This window comes from Coffea eugenioides, chromosome 2, assembly GCF_003713205.1.
Source record: "Coffea eugenioides isolate CCC68of chromosome 2, Ceug_1.0, whole genome shotgun sequence".
NCBI classification, from domain to species: domain Eukaryota; kingdom Viridiplantae; phylum Streptophyta; class Magnoliopsida; order Gentianales; family Rubiaceae; genus Coffea; species Coffea eugenioides.
Window position 1 is genome coordinate 79,731,393 of NC_040036.1, and position 14,263 is coordinate 79,745,655.

At 34.2% G+C, this 14,263-nt stretch overlaps 2 protein-coding genes across 4 annotated transcripts; both read left to right on the forward strand.

The window, feature by feature from the left end:
* Positions 1–1,140: 1,140 nt before the first annotated feature.
* Positions 1,141–10,668, forward strand: LOC113763893 (28 kDa ribonucleoprotein, chloroplastic). Of its 3 annotated transcripts, none has more exons than XM_027307879.1 (5): positions 1,141–1,554; positions 1,682–1,783; positions 1,915–2,226; positions 2,321–2,490; positions 10,396–10,668. In XM_027307879.1, exons 1-4 carry the CDS (start codon positions 1,192–1,194, stop codon positions 2,372–2,374), a joined length of 831 nt encoding a protein of 276 aa, XP_027163680.1. In that variant the 5' UTR covers positions 1,141–1,191; the 3' UTR covers positions 2,375–2,490; positions 10,396–10,668. The 3 variants fall into 3 exon arrangements, with proteins under 3 accessions (XP_027163680.1, XP_027163679.1, XP_027163678.1); XM_027307878.1 differs by having other exon boundaries at positions 10,399–10,667; XM_027307877.1 differs by lacking the exon at positions 10,396–10,668 and adding an exon at positions 2,850–3,232.
* Positions 10,669–11,298: 630 nt separating this feature from the next.
* LOC113762609 (NDR1/HIN1-like protein 12) lies at positions 11,299–12,641 on the forward strand. The gene is made up of 2 exons (XM_027306140.1): positions 11,299–11,386; positions 11,537–12,641. The coding sequence occupies exon 2, from the start codon at positions 11,614–11,616 to the stop codon at positions 12,271–12,273; it is 660 nt and encodes a 219-aa protein (XP_027161941.1). The 5' UTR covers positions 11,299–11,386; positions 11,537–11,613; the 3' UTR covers positions 12,274–12,641.
* The last annotated feature ends 1,622 nt before the right edge of the window (positions 12,642–14,263 follow it).

The following is a 14,263-nucleotide window of genomic DNA, read 5'->3' on the forward strand; positions in this document are numbered from 1 at the left end:
GGGCTGGACGACATCAAATTGGAATCCCACGGGCCAGACGATCACCAATCAACCAATGCAAGGAAGCCACGTCAGCAATTGAAGCCCAATTTTCGCGCATAGACTGTGTAAAAAAAGAGTCAAAAAAGCCATGAGAAAAATAAACATCATGTGAGATCTCTTACCTGGCGGGTTCTGTAGAGATTGAAGATACCAGATAATAAAATGCAAACCTTAAACTTGCACCCTGAAACAAACATGAAATTGCTTAGAGAATAAAGAAAATCAGTCAAAATAAGGAAAATTTTGAAACTAAAAAATGGCGAGATCAACGGATCGAAAATAAATCAGATAAGAAAGATCTCCAAGGTAATTATGTCCCAATAAAGAGAAAAATAATTGAGAGAAAATAGAAATTTTTCTGTGTAGAAAGAGGGAAAAAATCATAGGTTTATGAGGAAAAGGAATGGAGATCAGAAACAGAAAAAGAAAATCCAAATGTGAGCAGTTGAGCAAACAAGATCGACCAAATTTTCGAGGTTCTCCTATCTCAGAGTAAGGAGCAAAAAGGGCAAAAAAAGAGAGAGAATAAAAGGTGCGTTTTGAGCATCATTTTTTTCGAATAATCTTTAAAAGAGGGGAAAAATATAGAAGAAAGGGAGAATAGATGCGGTGTGTTGTTAGTCTGTTTCTTTTCTTTTTTTCAGAGAAAAAAATGGAGGAAATCCATGGAAGGAATGGAGGCGGTCAGTCATACTCTCGGATGAGACAAAAGGAAATAGAGGTGTTTTGGAAAAAGGGAGGTGAGGAGACTGGTAGAACAAGCGGCGCAAGCAGAAGCAACAAGCAAAGACTCTCAGGAACCCTACCTATTCATTAAGGCGTGAAATCTCGATTTTGTCCTCAATTCAAGCCATCACAATAGCCAATAAAATAGTGCCATTAATTAAAACTCAATTGGAAACAATGGCATTCGCGCACAATCAGCAAACGTCCAATTCTCATGCGGGCTGGACGACATCAAATTGGAATCCCACGGGCCAGACGATCACCAATCAACCAATGCAAGGAAGCCACGTCAGCAATTGAAGCCCAATTGAAAACAACGGCATTCGCGCGTAGACTAGATATGTTAAAGAGGGAGAATAGACGAATGAAGAAACGGGGCTGAAAAGGGTCATCGGATTAGACTAGTTGTATTGAAGACGCGCAATGGTTGTTGTGGTTGGGAAGTCCACTCTGACTCCGGCGCCCTTTTTGGCCTTCCCATGGAAAAGTTGTTCCGTTGTTGACGAGTTGCGTCGTAGGAAGCCATGGTGCTGTAGCAGCACCATCAGCCTCGCCGTCACTTTCTCTCTCTCAAAGTACTACCTGCTGTCTGCTCCTTCTCCAGGATTAACTAGAGCAATCCTCCAAGAAGACCAAGACCAAGACTACCACCTCCTCTCTCTACAAGCTAAAGAATTGTCTTCTTCTTCTAATTCTCAACTCTATGTTTGCAATCTGCCCAGAAACTATGGCATTTCTGAGCTTGTTGAAATCTTTACACCTTATGGTACTGTTCAGTCTGTTGAGGTATTTAATTTCCGTCCTCCTTCTAAAATTCAAAGATGGACTTTAGCTTGAGCTGTGCCTTTTTTATGTGTTTGATCCTAATTTTGAGTCTGTGGAGTCTTTTTGTTTTTGCCTTTGTTTGCTTTAGGTTTCTAGGGATGCTGAAACGGGTATTAGTCGGGGATGCGGTTATGTCACCATGAGCTCGATCGCCGAGGCCAATGCTGCAATTGCTGCTCTTGATGCCTCAGTGAGTAGTGTACTGTTTTTGCGATGCCCAGATTTTTAAAATTTTCTTCTCTTTCCCTTTGTATTTTTGGTTTAGTGCCGCCCTTCTGCGTTGCTGATCCTGATTCGCCTTTTCTCATATGTGCGCCGAAGGATGTTGGCGGGCGTGAAATGCGGGTGAGGTTTTCCACTCAAATGACCAGGGGCAGTTCCCGTCATAATCTCGGGCCTGTCAATTTGTCCACCCGACGGGATTTCATGTTTGAAAGCCCTTACAAGATTTATGTTGGCAATCTAGCCTGGTCTGTTACACCTGCAGATTTGAGAAACTTGTTTTCCCAGTTTGGGACTGTGGTTAGTGCTAGACTGCTCCACGATCGTAAAACTGGAAAGACGCGTGTTTTTGGGTTTCTCTCCTTTTCCTCTGCTTCAGAGCGGGAGGCTGCTTTGTCCTTGGATGGCATAGTTAAGTTTAATTCCCGTTCTTGCAACTTTTGCCATCTTACGGCTCCTCGTTTTTTTCCTCTCCAAAATATTCATTTAACAATTTGCTTTGCAGGATTTCTGTAGTAGGAAACTACTGGTCAGAGATGTTTTTTCAAAGATTTCCTGAGTTTGCTCACCGCCACATTTTTTTTCTGTTTCAAATTCTCAAAGATTTCTCATCAGAGTTGCGAATTTAGAAATTGATGATAATTTCCTTTAACAGACGGAGATGGAATTAAACAGGTAACTCACTCGCCTAGCTCACATTTGCTTTACATGTTCGCCTATGCTTCCATCTCAGCTAAAGATACTCATTCCAAATCTGAACAGTAGATTACATAATGTCATGATCCTTGACAAATTTACTTTTGTGATTAGCATGTGCTGAGAAGTTGTACTTCATGCTGGATTTGGATTTAATAGGGCTTTAAATGCCTTTCGCCTTTGATATAGATAGAGCATCTATAATGAAGTTCCCGATCAAAATAATTAAATTGTGTGTATCTTCTGGTTAATGACTCATGCTCCTTGGTAGAACAATTTTTTCCTATTAGGAGGCCTGCTGTGGGTTTGGTACATGAAACCTTCAATTTTGCTTGCAGGAGATAGACCTGATATGTTGAGCTCTTCCATAGTTGTTCTTTTACTGCTGTGGCTGCACCGCTGCATGGTGTTAACCTATCCATAATGCTTTTGCTTTCATTATACACATTTTCATATTTATGTTAAAATCATTTCCTTGCTGGTTCCCTGCTTCTATAATCCCTATCAACAAAAGATTTGTTAGAGTACCTGCAGATTACGTTTTTGTTTTCTGTCTTGCCAGAGAAGTATAAGTACTGAACTGTATCTAAATGGTCAATGTCCTTCGTGTAACAGTGCTTCATCTTCTCATGCTTGTTCAGTTTCACTGAGTCAATACCTATATTTTCTAGATTCATGATCACGATCCAAATTTACCTAGTATATGCTGAAAATTATTGGACATGCTTGCATAATTTAGATATTGTACTATGTTGCTGACATTATGAAATCTGATAGATGATTACACTACTTAACAACTAGACCTGTTGAAGGACAAACAAGTAGTATTACATATGGTGTATTAATAAACTTTGGTAGTATCATGGAATCGGTCAGCAAATATTCCATTGATTGTTAGATCATACTGACTTATGGGATTTCAATTCCAATAGATCCCAACAACCCATGATGATACTTCTCTAGGATGTAAGTCAATTATCCTGTTTTTTATAAAGAATCAAACACAATCTTTCCCAAAGCCAGGCTCCTAAACCTTGTGTAGTTAGCCAAAGTGAAGCAATTGTGCTTGTTTTGTTTGCTGGTTTTCCAGCATAGTCCTCATTCCACCTACTTCTATCATCCCACTGAACTCTTCCTCTTGAGACTGATTGAGTATTTGCTCCTTAGACTTCCAACTGCAATCACTTCAATTTGTGAAGGTGAACGAGGAATGTAATTTCTCCTATTTACCTTTTTTTTTCTTTTCTTTTCTTTCTACTTGAAAGTTTGGCTGGCTGGGTGATATTCAATTCTGTTTGTGGGGATGTAGCGTGAGGTATGGTAACTTGAGATGTTTGAAGGTAGTTTCTGAAAAAATGAGTTCAATTCATATGCCTAAAGTTCCATAAATAAAATATCCATTTCCTTTACCTTTATTTGGACAAAGAGTTAGGATTCAAGCCACCCAAACATGGTAGAGGAAGGAAAGTGACGGTATCTGTTCAATTAAGGTAAATGGTGTAAATGAACCATAAACTGGAATTGCAGATGTTTGTTATTTGAGTGAGAGTGCTGGACTTTGAGCTTCTCAATCCTTAGATGCATAACTTTGATGGTTAGATGAGTTTATGGAAGTTTGTTTAGCTCATACAACTTCCTACCAGCGAAAACTTCTTGGGCAAAATTGATGACGCCTAAGATATTTCTAAGCATATTTAGCTCTTGACATATTTCTAGGCATTTTACTAAGCATTACCAAATGGAAGGTAGCAGTTTTATAAGATTTTATGTGCGTTTATGAGACCGAAATAGACGGACTGGGCAAATGTATAAATTTGGAGAAGTAACTGTTTACTTCATTAGATTAGATGCCCATTTGCTGATCATCTGTGCAGAAGATCGATTGAATCTGATTCGTCAGTCTCATTGCTTCATGGTGAAAATTGCTAATAAAACTCTTAGGAAGAGTTGGCTTCCCCTTCTGTCTCGACTATTTTTTTTGACCGATTCATCCTTCCTGTAATCTGGCAAAGTCCTTTGGTACCTTGATTCAGATTTATGAGTGTTCCACAGCGCTCCTAATAGCTACAGTTTGTTTTGCTGATTTTAGTCAACGTCAATCTAGAGGTGTAAACGATCTGAGTGTCAAACTCGAATCGAGTTCAAAGTATATGGATTGCTAAAGGTATTAGAGAAAGAGCTTTTAATAATATCAAACAAGTATATTTTATTAGTTACGTTGAATTTTATGTAAAACTATCACAATTATTTTACAGTTTCCTTGTCTCTATTCTTATTATTTTAGACTTATTTTGTTTCTATTTTCTAAATTGTTCTAAAATACTTTTCAAAGTTCCGCGCCTACAACCTTGACAGATTTCTTCTTTCGTGAGTGTTTTCAGTTGTTTTTAAGGTTTTGATCTAATAAAAAGTAGGGGTTATTCCTATTGAAGTAGGGATTTTTTTCAGTCACTAATAATAAGTTTATCCTTTTTTGTATTAAAATTATCTCTCAATTTCTTTAGGCATATTCATATTCAAAAACCCTTCTTCTGGTTCAATACCCAATTGAGTACTTCTAGACATGGAATAGACTCAAAGGCTTTCTAAAATTAATTTATAATTTTAACATATAAAATGAGATAGACTTATTAATGGAAGAATTCTTGGACAATTTGTTGTTATTAGAACAACCTTTTTGGAGAACTAGATATCATAAAATTCTAGATTGAAACTAAACATCAAACAATTAGAATATTAAATATCCAAAAGATTTATAAATATTAGATATGAACTTACTTACAATCACAGAAGATGTTGATATGACTTGTGTTGGAAGTTTGTAAGATATTGAGAAGAAAGCTTTATCAACGAAGATATAACAAAAATAATACTAAAAAAAAGACAGTTTTTACAATATCAATCAAAGAAGTGTTTTAGATTGGCTTACTGAAACTAGATTCTTTAAATGCCTAATTTTCTTCTTGCAAAGCTCTTTCTAGTCTCTCCTCGAGAACATGTCCGTTCTTTTATGCTTGAATTGTTAGATTGTAGTTAGCACCGGCTGAATTAGCAGTGCTTCTTTCTTTAAATATCTGATAAGATTCTATCTTCTAAAGGTATCCAATGTTAGATGATAATATTTGTTAACAGTAGGATGAAGTGGTGGGCAATTTGATTGCTTATTCTTTCGCTTTTTTCTGCTCATGTTAGCAGACAACTTTATTATTGCTCCAACATATTATTCAAATTTTGGAGTCCTTCACTACTTATGAAGTTTGCTAGATCATTTTTATCTTGGTTGTCTTCATCTTGATTTTATATCTCCAGAAAAATTTCTTCCATAAGGAGTTCCAACAATTCTTCCAAATGAGCTATTTGTAGAAATGTTGCATTTAGAAATTTCCATTCGCAGTAAATCTTTTGATAGTAATTTTCTAATGCTACTAACGACCACTATGAACGGGGTTCATTTCTTTAAGTCTGGCATATGCAATTTGTCTTACAATTCAATGGCTAATTTGATCTTTTGTTCTTTTATTGTGAGATTTTTTACATGCTCATAAATAACTTTCAAAAAGTATCATCAATTTAGCTCGATATCCATCCAAGATTATATGATGTTGCGCTGGTTGGCATATTCCATCGATAAAATTTGGTCATTTGCTAAATATGATAGTTTCTACGTGTTTGCATTGATCTAGACTAAACAATGAATTTATTGCATATGTTAATTTTCTGCAAAACTGATTTCTCTGGTTTGGATCATAAAAAATTAATCAATGAACAAATCTATAGTTTTGGGTAGTGAGAGTTACTATTTGTCCCTCTACGTTTAGTCATAGCAATTTATATATATTTAGATATATAGAAATCTTAAAGATGTTATATATCAAATAACACTCTTAGTTTTGTCTGTTAAGAGAAAGTATTTGGTAAAAAGGATAATTTTAAAATAGGTACTTTGAGTTCGGTAGCATGTATTCAAAGTGAATAGCATACCAGATGGATAAAATTCAAATTCGCGAGATCTGAACAAAGATTAAGTTCTTGCCTTTCATCTACAAAATCACAACAAATAAAGTGAGCAACGTTTCCAAATAAATAATTTGCTAAACCATTATATTTTCCTTTAATATGTTCAAATATTACCCAGTAACGATTTCTAGTTATTGTATTTACAAAATTTTGTTGTTTTTTGCTATTCAATTTTTCTCATTATTATAGAATTTTACTATAGCTTCATAGTAAGTACTAATACTAAATGGTTTGTTTAAAGTCTAAAGGTTTTTTGGGCATTAATTAGCCGTAGAATTTCATAATTTGGGCTAGATAATCCAAATTCTTTATATTTTTCAGAAGTATATCTACAATTTTTTTCATTTTTATTACTATATTTTTTGGGTTTAACTAATAATATGACTTCCCTGTCTAGTACACTTGCATCTATTTGTATGTTTGTATAGTCATTTTCTAATTGTAAATCTAAATGATTATGAAAACAGCTGGATTTTTCTTTCATTTTCTCAATCCAGAAGAAATAGAAAAAAAAAAAGAGAATTAGATCTTTCTCTTTTAGATAGAAAACCTTGGCACAATTTTCTGTAGAAATTCAAAAAATGATCAACAGAAAATCCCAAAACAACGAGATTAATTGGATGATCACCTTCCAAGAATTTTTATGAGAAGTCCTGAAATCTAAATTCTATCCAATTGGTATGCTATTTACCTGGGATACACATTATAGATTTCAAAGTGCTTGTTTTAGAATGGATCTTTTTTGTCAAGCTTCCCTTAGAAACATAAAATTGCAAATGTCAATTGACATATAGCATCTATAAGGTTTTTATATTTTTTGGATGTATATAAACAGCTACAATTAAACGTAGAGGGATAAATCGTAACTTTTACTCCTCAAAAGCTCATGGATTATGAGTTTGTTCAATTATTAATTTTTTTTTATCCAGATTAGTTTGGCAGAAAATTGGTATACGTGGTAGATTAGTTGTTTAGCCATGATCAATTCAAATGTGTAGAACTTATCATATTTAACTATGGACAAGAATTTATCCATGGAATATGTAAATCAGCGCAATACCGTATCATTTAAAATGAACATCAAATTAGACCGATGATACTTTTTGAAAATTATTCGCAGGCATGTAAAAATCTCACAATAAAAGAATTTGAATGATACTTTTTGAAAATTATTCATAGACATGTAGAAATCTCAGAATAAATTTTGAAATAAACCCCGTTCACAGTGATTGCCAAGAAGATGACCATCAAAAGATCTAATACGGATGAAAATTTTGTGATATAAAATTTCTGTTGAGAACTAGGTTGGAATAATTGGTGGAATTTCATATGAAATTTTTTTTTCAAGAGATTCAAAACCAAGATGAATATGATCTAGCAAATGAAGGATTCCAAAATTTGGACAATATGTTGGAACACTAATAAAGTTGTCGGCCAACTTGGGTAGAAAAAATCAAAAGAGTAAGTAATCAAATTGTCCATTATTTAATCTTGTCATTGAAAATGTTATCATCTAGCATTGGATACTCTTTGAAGATAAAAATTTTAGTTGATATTTAAAGCAAAAAATAATTGCTCATTCAGCTAGCATTAACTACAGTCCAACAATTCAAGTATAAAAGAAGAAGAGTTTGAAGAGAATGGATAGGTCCTGTAGAAGAAACTAGAGAGAGCTTTGCAAGACCAAAATTCAGCATTTAAAGAATCTAGCTCCAGTAGATCGATCTAAAATACTTCTTAGATTGATATTGCAAAAATTGTCTTTTTTCTTGATAGTATTATTCTCGTATCTTTGTTGATAGAACTTTCTTCCTAGTATTATATAAATTTCTAGCATAAGTTGTATTGGCATCTTTTGTGATTGTAAGTTCATATTTGATATCTAAAAATCTTTTGGATATTTAATATTCTAGTTGTTTGATGTTTAATTTTAATTCAAAATTTTATTATATCTAGTTCTCTAAGAAAGACGATCTAATAACAAAAACTTGTTTAAGAATTCTTTTATTAACAGGTTTATCTCATTTCATAAATTAACTTTGGAAGGTCTCTAAGACTATTTTATGTCTGAAAGTGTCCATTCAAATATCAAACTATCTAGGAGAAGGACTTTTGAATCTGAACATGTTGAAAGAAATTGAGAGATAATTTTGATATAAGAAATGATAAATATATTATTAATGATTAAGAAAATCCTTGCTTAAATAAGAATAATCTCTGCTTTTTATTAGATCAAAACTTTAAAAGAACTGAAAACACACATAAGAAAAGAAATTTGTTAAAATTGTAGGTTAAAACTTTAAAAAGTATTCTAAAATAGTTGTACTTGGCACCTATGTTGTGAATTCTCTCTCCATTTCTCGCAGTATACATTTGAATGCATGATATGTGTTCTCATTTATTAACAATTGTTAGAATAACTTAAAATGATCATGTCCTTTACGAGTAAATAAATATACATGTCATGTATCTAAATGTGTATTGTGAGAAATGAAAAGAGGAGCCAAATCCTGATTTAGAAAATAGAAACAAAGTTTAAAATAATAAAAATCAAAACAAGGAAACTATAAAATAATAGGGATAGTTTTACGTAAAATTCAAACTAATTAATAAAATATACTTATTTGATAGTATTAAAACTCTTTTCCTAATCTCTTTAACAATCCGTATACTTGAATCGAGATCGATTCTCGGATCGTTTACTCCCATACATCAGTCTGCAGCCAAAAGTCAGAATGCTTTGTGCCCAGATTCGGTGCCTCAGTAAATTAACTTTTGATTAGTAATTTGGCCGTGCCCTAGCACCTTTTTTTTAAATTTTTTTTTTTATTTTTACCATTAGTTGTAAAATTTTGCAAACATGTATAATTCAAATCGACATTCATTAACATTAATTTTTTTAAAAATTAATGTATTCTGAGTGTCTAACTATTATTCCAATTTTTAAAAACTTCTATACACACTTGTAATAATGTAATATTCATGAAATACTACCGACGCATCTCAAAAACTTGATAGGTATTCTTTGAGATAAGTAAAATTTTTATAATGACTATAAACATAGCACTGCATGCTCGTACTCAATTAAATGCAAAAGATACATTGATTAATCTTCTCATGAATGAATATTTAGTTTTTATCAGCGTTAATAAATATACCAATAATGACAGTAAGTAAAATTAATCCAGATTTCAGAAACTATGAGGAAAAATAATTTTAATTGTTTTAGAAAGATAAAAGTTTTTAGAAGAGAGAGAAATTATTGAAAAGAATGGTTAGAGAAGAACCAGATACAATATGAGTTAAAATCCAAGTACCCAAATAATCAATCAAGTCTCTTCAATTAAACAATGTCACCTGAGAGACATAAGATAATTAATTAGATATAGTGCTTTTATTTTTTTACAGTAGCATCCGGATACACCAAATCTGAAAAAAATAATAAATATTATATTGAGAATCTTTATTCTATTTAAAATGATATCAATTACTTTGAGTCCAACAAACATCTTATCCTGCCAAATTCACTGCCCGTGTATCGAGTTGAGAGCTTGAGATCTGATAAAATAAATTTCGAAAATTTCAGATCTGAAAGAAAAGAAGAAAAAGTGAAACCACAAATTCTTGCTTCGTTTGCATTGCATTTGTAAGAATGTTCTTATTATTTGGCAGTTGTTCGATAAGAGTGTCTATACGATTAAAAAAGTGACTTTTTTTTTCTCTTAGAAGAAGATCTGAAAAGGTACGGTATTAATATTTGTTGATAAGAGTATGTATGTGACAGAAATGATCGTAAAGTTGTGAATTTGAAAAATTATTCTATTTTTTCTCTATAAACCTGCAAACCAAAAGGGTCCTGACGTATAGCAGGACGAATGATCCATCCATGCACTGACGGTGGAGCACGAAACCAAATCGAGAGGAGGAGGACACGAAGAAGTGAAGCAGAAGAAGGGGAGGCCACGTAACCAAATTCATGCACGGTGCTACACTTTTCGAGTCATGTCCGAATGTCGGCTGAAATTGGCTTTTCTGGCACAGTTTTTTATCTGATTATGTGGTTGCTTAACGTGTTGTTATTCATTTCGTGGCAGACATTTCCAGTTGCAAATTTTTTTCCAGTTTACTTTCAAAGTGCAAGCACAATAAATATGAGAGCTCAATAACAGAAAAGTTAATGCAAAAATGTAGTATGAGTTAGTTAAACGTAAATATCTCTCACCGCACAAAAGAAAAGTTTCTAACAATTAAAATGCGAGGGTGTTGCATGGAAAGTGTTCTCTTACTGATTATTCTAACACTTAAGTACCATTTTTCCAGGCTCGGTGGCCACCAGGAACCTAGTACCATTTTTCCAGGCTCGGTGGCCACCAGGAACCTTGGACTGTAGGTGAGGGTTCAAACCTCATCTGCAGCGAAAAAAATCTAAGGATTGTGCCAGAGCATTTTCTTGGTCTAGTTGGGTCTGTATTTTCACTAGTCCCTACCACAGTCTCCTTAGGCTTTCTCTTCCCCCTAAATTAGGATAGACTAAATTATACAAATGTATGGTTACTGACAAAAAAAAAAAAAATACCATTTTTCCTTTTCCTTTGCTTTGCGAACCCATTGAAAAGATAAAACGTGGACTATACATTGATGCCATCATCAGGAGGAGTAAAAAATACTACTGGTACGTAGTAGTAACCGGAAAGGAATTTTATGAAATAATAGCATATATGTAGCAGAATCGAATCCTCTTTAACTCGCTTTTCCTTTTTTCCTTGACCCCCGGTATTATTCTCTCTTCCCTCCTGCAATTGCGAGTTGCGGTGCCTTTTTCTCTCATCCACTTGCCACCACCGATTTCCACTTCCTGGTAGTACCCACTTCCCTTTTAATTCCTCCGGTCCTTCTAAGCCGGTTCAGCTTTAATAGCTTCTCCTCCCTCCCTCTCTCATCTCTATCAGTACTCCCCCTCTCCCTTCCTAAATTAATAGAGAGTATTTTTCATATGTCACATTACTAGCTAGCTGCAGCGGAAAAGAAGCACCAGAGCTAGCTGCGGGCAGGCAGGAATAAGCTAGCTAGTGGAATTCTCTAAGCATGAGCCATGAAAAGTGTGTCGACGAAGGTTGCAAGCGGTGTTCACGGAGGGGCTACTTTAATCGCTCTTCTGCAGCTGTACTTAAACGTGGTCGCGGCCGAGCCATATGCTCTTTCCTAATCACCTTCCTCGTCCTGGCCGGCATCACCGCTCTCATATTATGGTTGGTGTATCGTCCCCACAAGCCAAAGTTCAGGGTGGTTAGTGCTGCAGTCTTTGATCTCAACGCAACGGCTCCTCCCTTCTTGTCGGCCACCATGCAGTTCACACTCACCACCAGGAACTCTAACCGGCGAGTCTCCTTTTTCTACGATCAGCTTTCGGCTTTTGTCTCCTACAGAGACCAGGCCATCACCCCTCCCGTGATGCTGCCACCTTTGTATCACGAGACGAAGAGCACGGTGATTATGTCCCCGGTGCTGGGTGGAGCTTCTGTTCCCGTTTCGCCGGAGGTGTCCAACGGCCTGGCCATGGACGAGGCTTATGGAGTGGTGGCTCTGAGATTGGTACTGTTGGGAAAGCTGAGATACAAGGCTGGTGCTATCAGGACCGGTCGTTATGGTATATACGTCGAGTGTGACATGCTGGTCGGAGTGAGGAAAGGGTTTGTAGGTCAGGTGCCTTTGCTGCCATCTCCCGGATGTAAAGTAGATACTTGAAAGAGATCATCACCAAAGCAGCTATGGACATCATCTCATCATACCTCTTCAAGTGGCCCTCATCAGCGATGTAAACGTTTCCCCCGTTCAAGTTACTCACAAAACCAACGTCAGTCTACTGTTGCTACTTTTCACTTTTAAGGTCATATAACTCTTAAAAGTGTATCCCATATAACTCTTAAAGTTACCCTAGAGGCTGTCCTGTGGGGTTTCTATCCCACGTCCCTCTTGGGGGTTGGGGGATTTGGTAGATAAGTCTCCTGACGTCCTCACAAGTTGTCGGTTTTGAGGATTGTTCGAGAATTAGGTTTATTTGCGAAATTCTGTGGCTTCATAAGATGATGAAAGAAAAAAAAAACTCTTAAAAGTGTAAATCTTTTGTCATTTCATTCAGTTTAGGCATTAAACTAGACGGAAAGAGATTTGCGCCACAGGCACGAGCCCGCTCAAAGGGTTAACAATTTCACAAAATTTTGAGGGACAATTTGAAAAGAAAAAAATGTCTCGAGAGTTAAATGGAGATACTTCACAAAGTCAGGGTCTTCTCAAAAAAACAACGTTGAAGGTCATCGTCATACCCAAAAATTTCCTTCTTAAAATTTTCATTTTAACTGAGTTTAATCAAATTGAACACAACATTATTTTAGCTTATTTATTTATTCTGACGAGTTTAAAATTGTATGCAAATTTAATTTGCTTATTAGTGAATTCAAACTCAAACAAATTTTTATCAAATCGAGTTATGTACTAAATCTTTTACAGGTAAATTTTAAGCTCATCTTATACAATTGTTCCATGCTCCTCGTCTCGCCTCTCTCTCTCAATCTATTGTTACCTTACAAAAAGTATGATGAGTCTTGGTGTGTAAGAGTGTAAGCAAAAATTAATGTTAATTTTTGTGATATCAAAATTGCCTTTGACATCAATAAATAGACAAATTGCATTACATTTCCTTAATAATTAATAAGTATTATGCTAACAATTTTTAAAAAATATTCCTTGAGTTGTAGTAAATTAAACAAAAAAAAAAGAACAACCAACTCCTTGCATTTCATTAATAATTAATACCAATTATGCCAATAGTTACAAGAACAAAAAATTGTTTTCCCTTGAGTTATGGTGAATTAGATCAAAAAAAGAAGAATGGTGAATCTTAGTTGTTAATAATGTAAGCAAAAAAATGATATTAGTTTTTGTAATGCCAAAATTACACTCTCTAATAAATAGGCAAATCGCATTGCATTTCATTAATAAACAATATCAAACATGCTAGCAGTTACAAAAAATGAAAGATTTCTTACTTTTTTTATTTATTAAAAGAAAGAAAAATGAATTTTATGTGCAAAATATCCAAGTTTTTAAACATGAAACAAAACGTAATAAATTGGTACTATGAGTCTCTTAAAAAGTACAACGAGTCTCTTTTTTTTCAGAATAAAAGTAAATTAAGCCTTAAGAGAACCTTTTTAGTATGTGTCCATTAGTATTGAGTAGGAAACTTTAATACAAAATGTAATAGGAGATGAAGTTCAAGGGTAGACAAAGAGTTTTATGTTGGAAATTTATTTATTTAAATTGCAATAAAAATTAAATTTAATGAACTTTATTAATGGTATTCTTATAACAACTTATAGCATTAAACTACAATTAATGGATATTATACACATCAATGCCAATCATAATAATAGTTATAAAGGTGAAACATATCCAAGTTGAATTCAACTATTATTTAATAAATAATCTTAATGACTTATAATTTTTAATCATATAAAATCTAGGGTTAATTGCACTTTGCACCTATGAACTATTTCCAAATTGAGCACTACACCCTAAACTTCTAATTTTTGCAATTCACTACCTTTAACTTTTAATTTTTCGTAACATAGTACAATCCACCTAATTTTGACAGATAAAAAGACTGTTTCATACCTTACTCTTGTTTTGTCCTACAAAAACCCTTTCTTAACTTTGTAAAAATAATATGGTAACA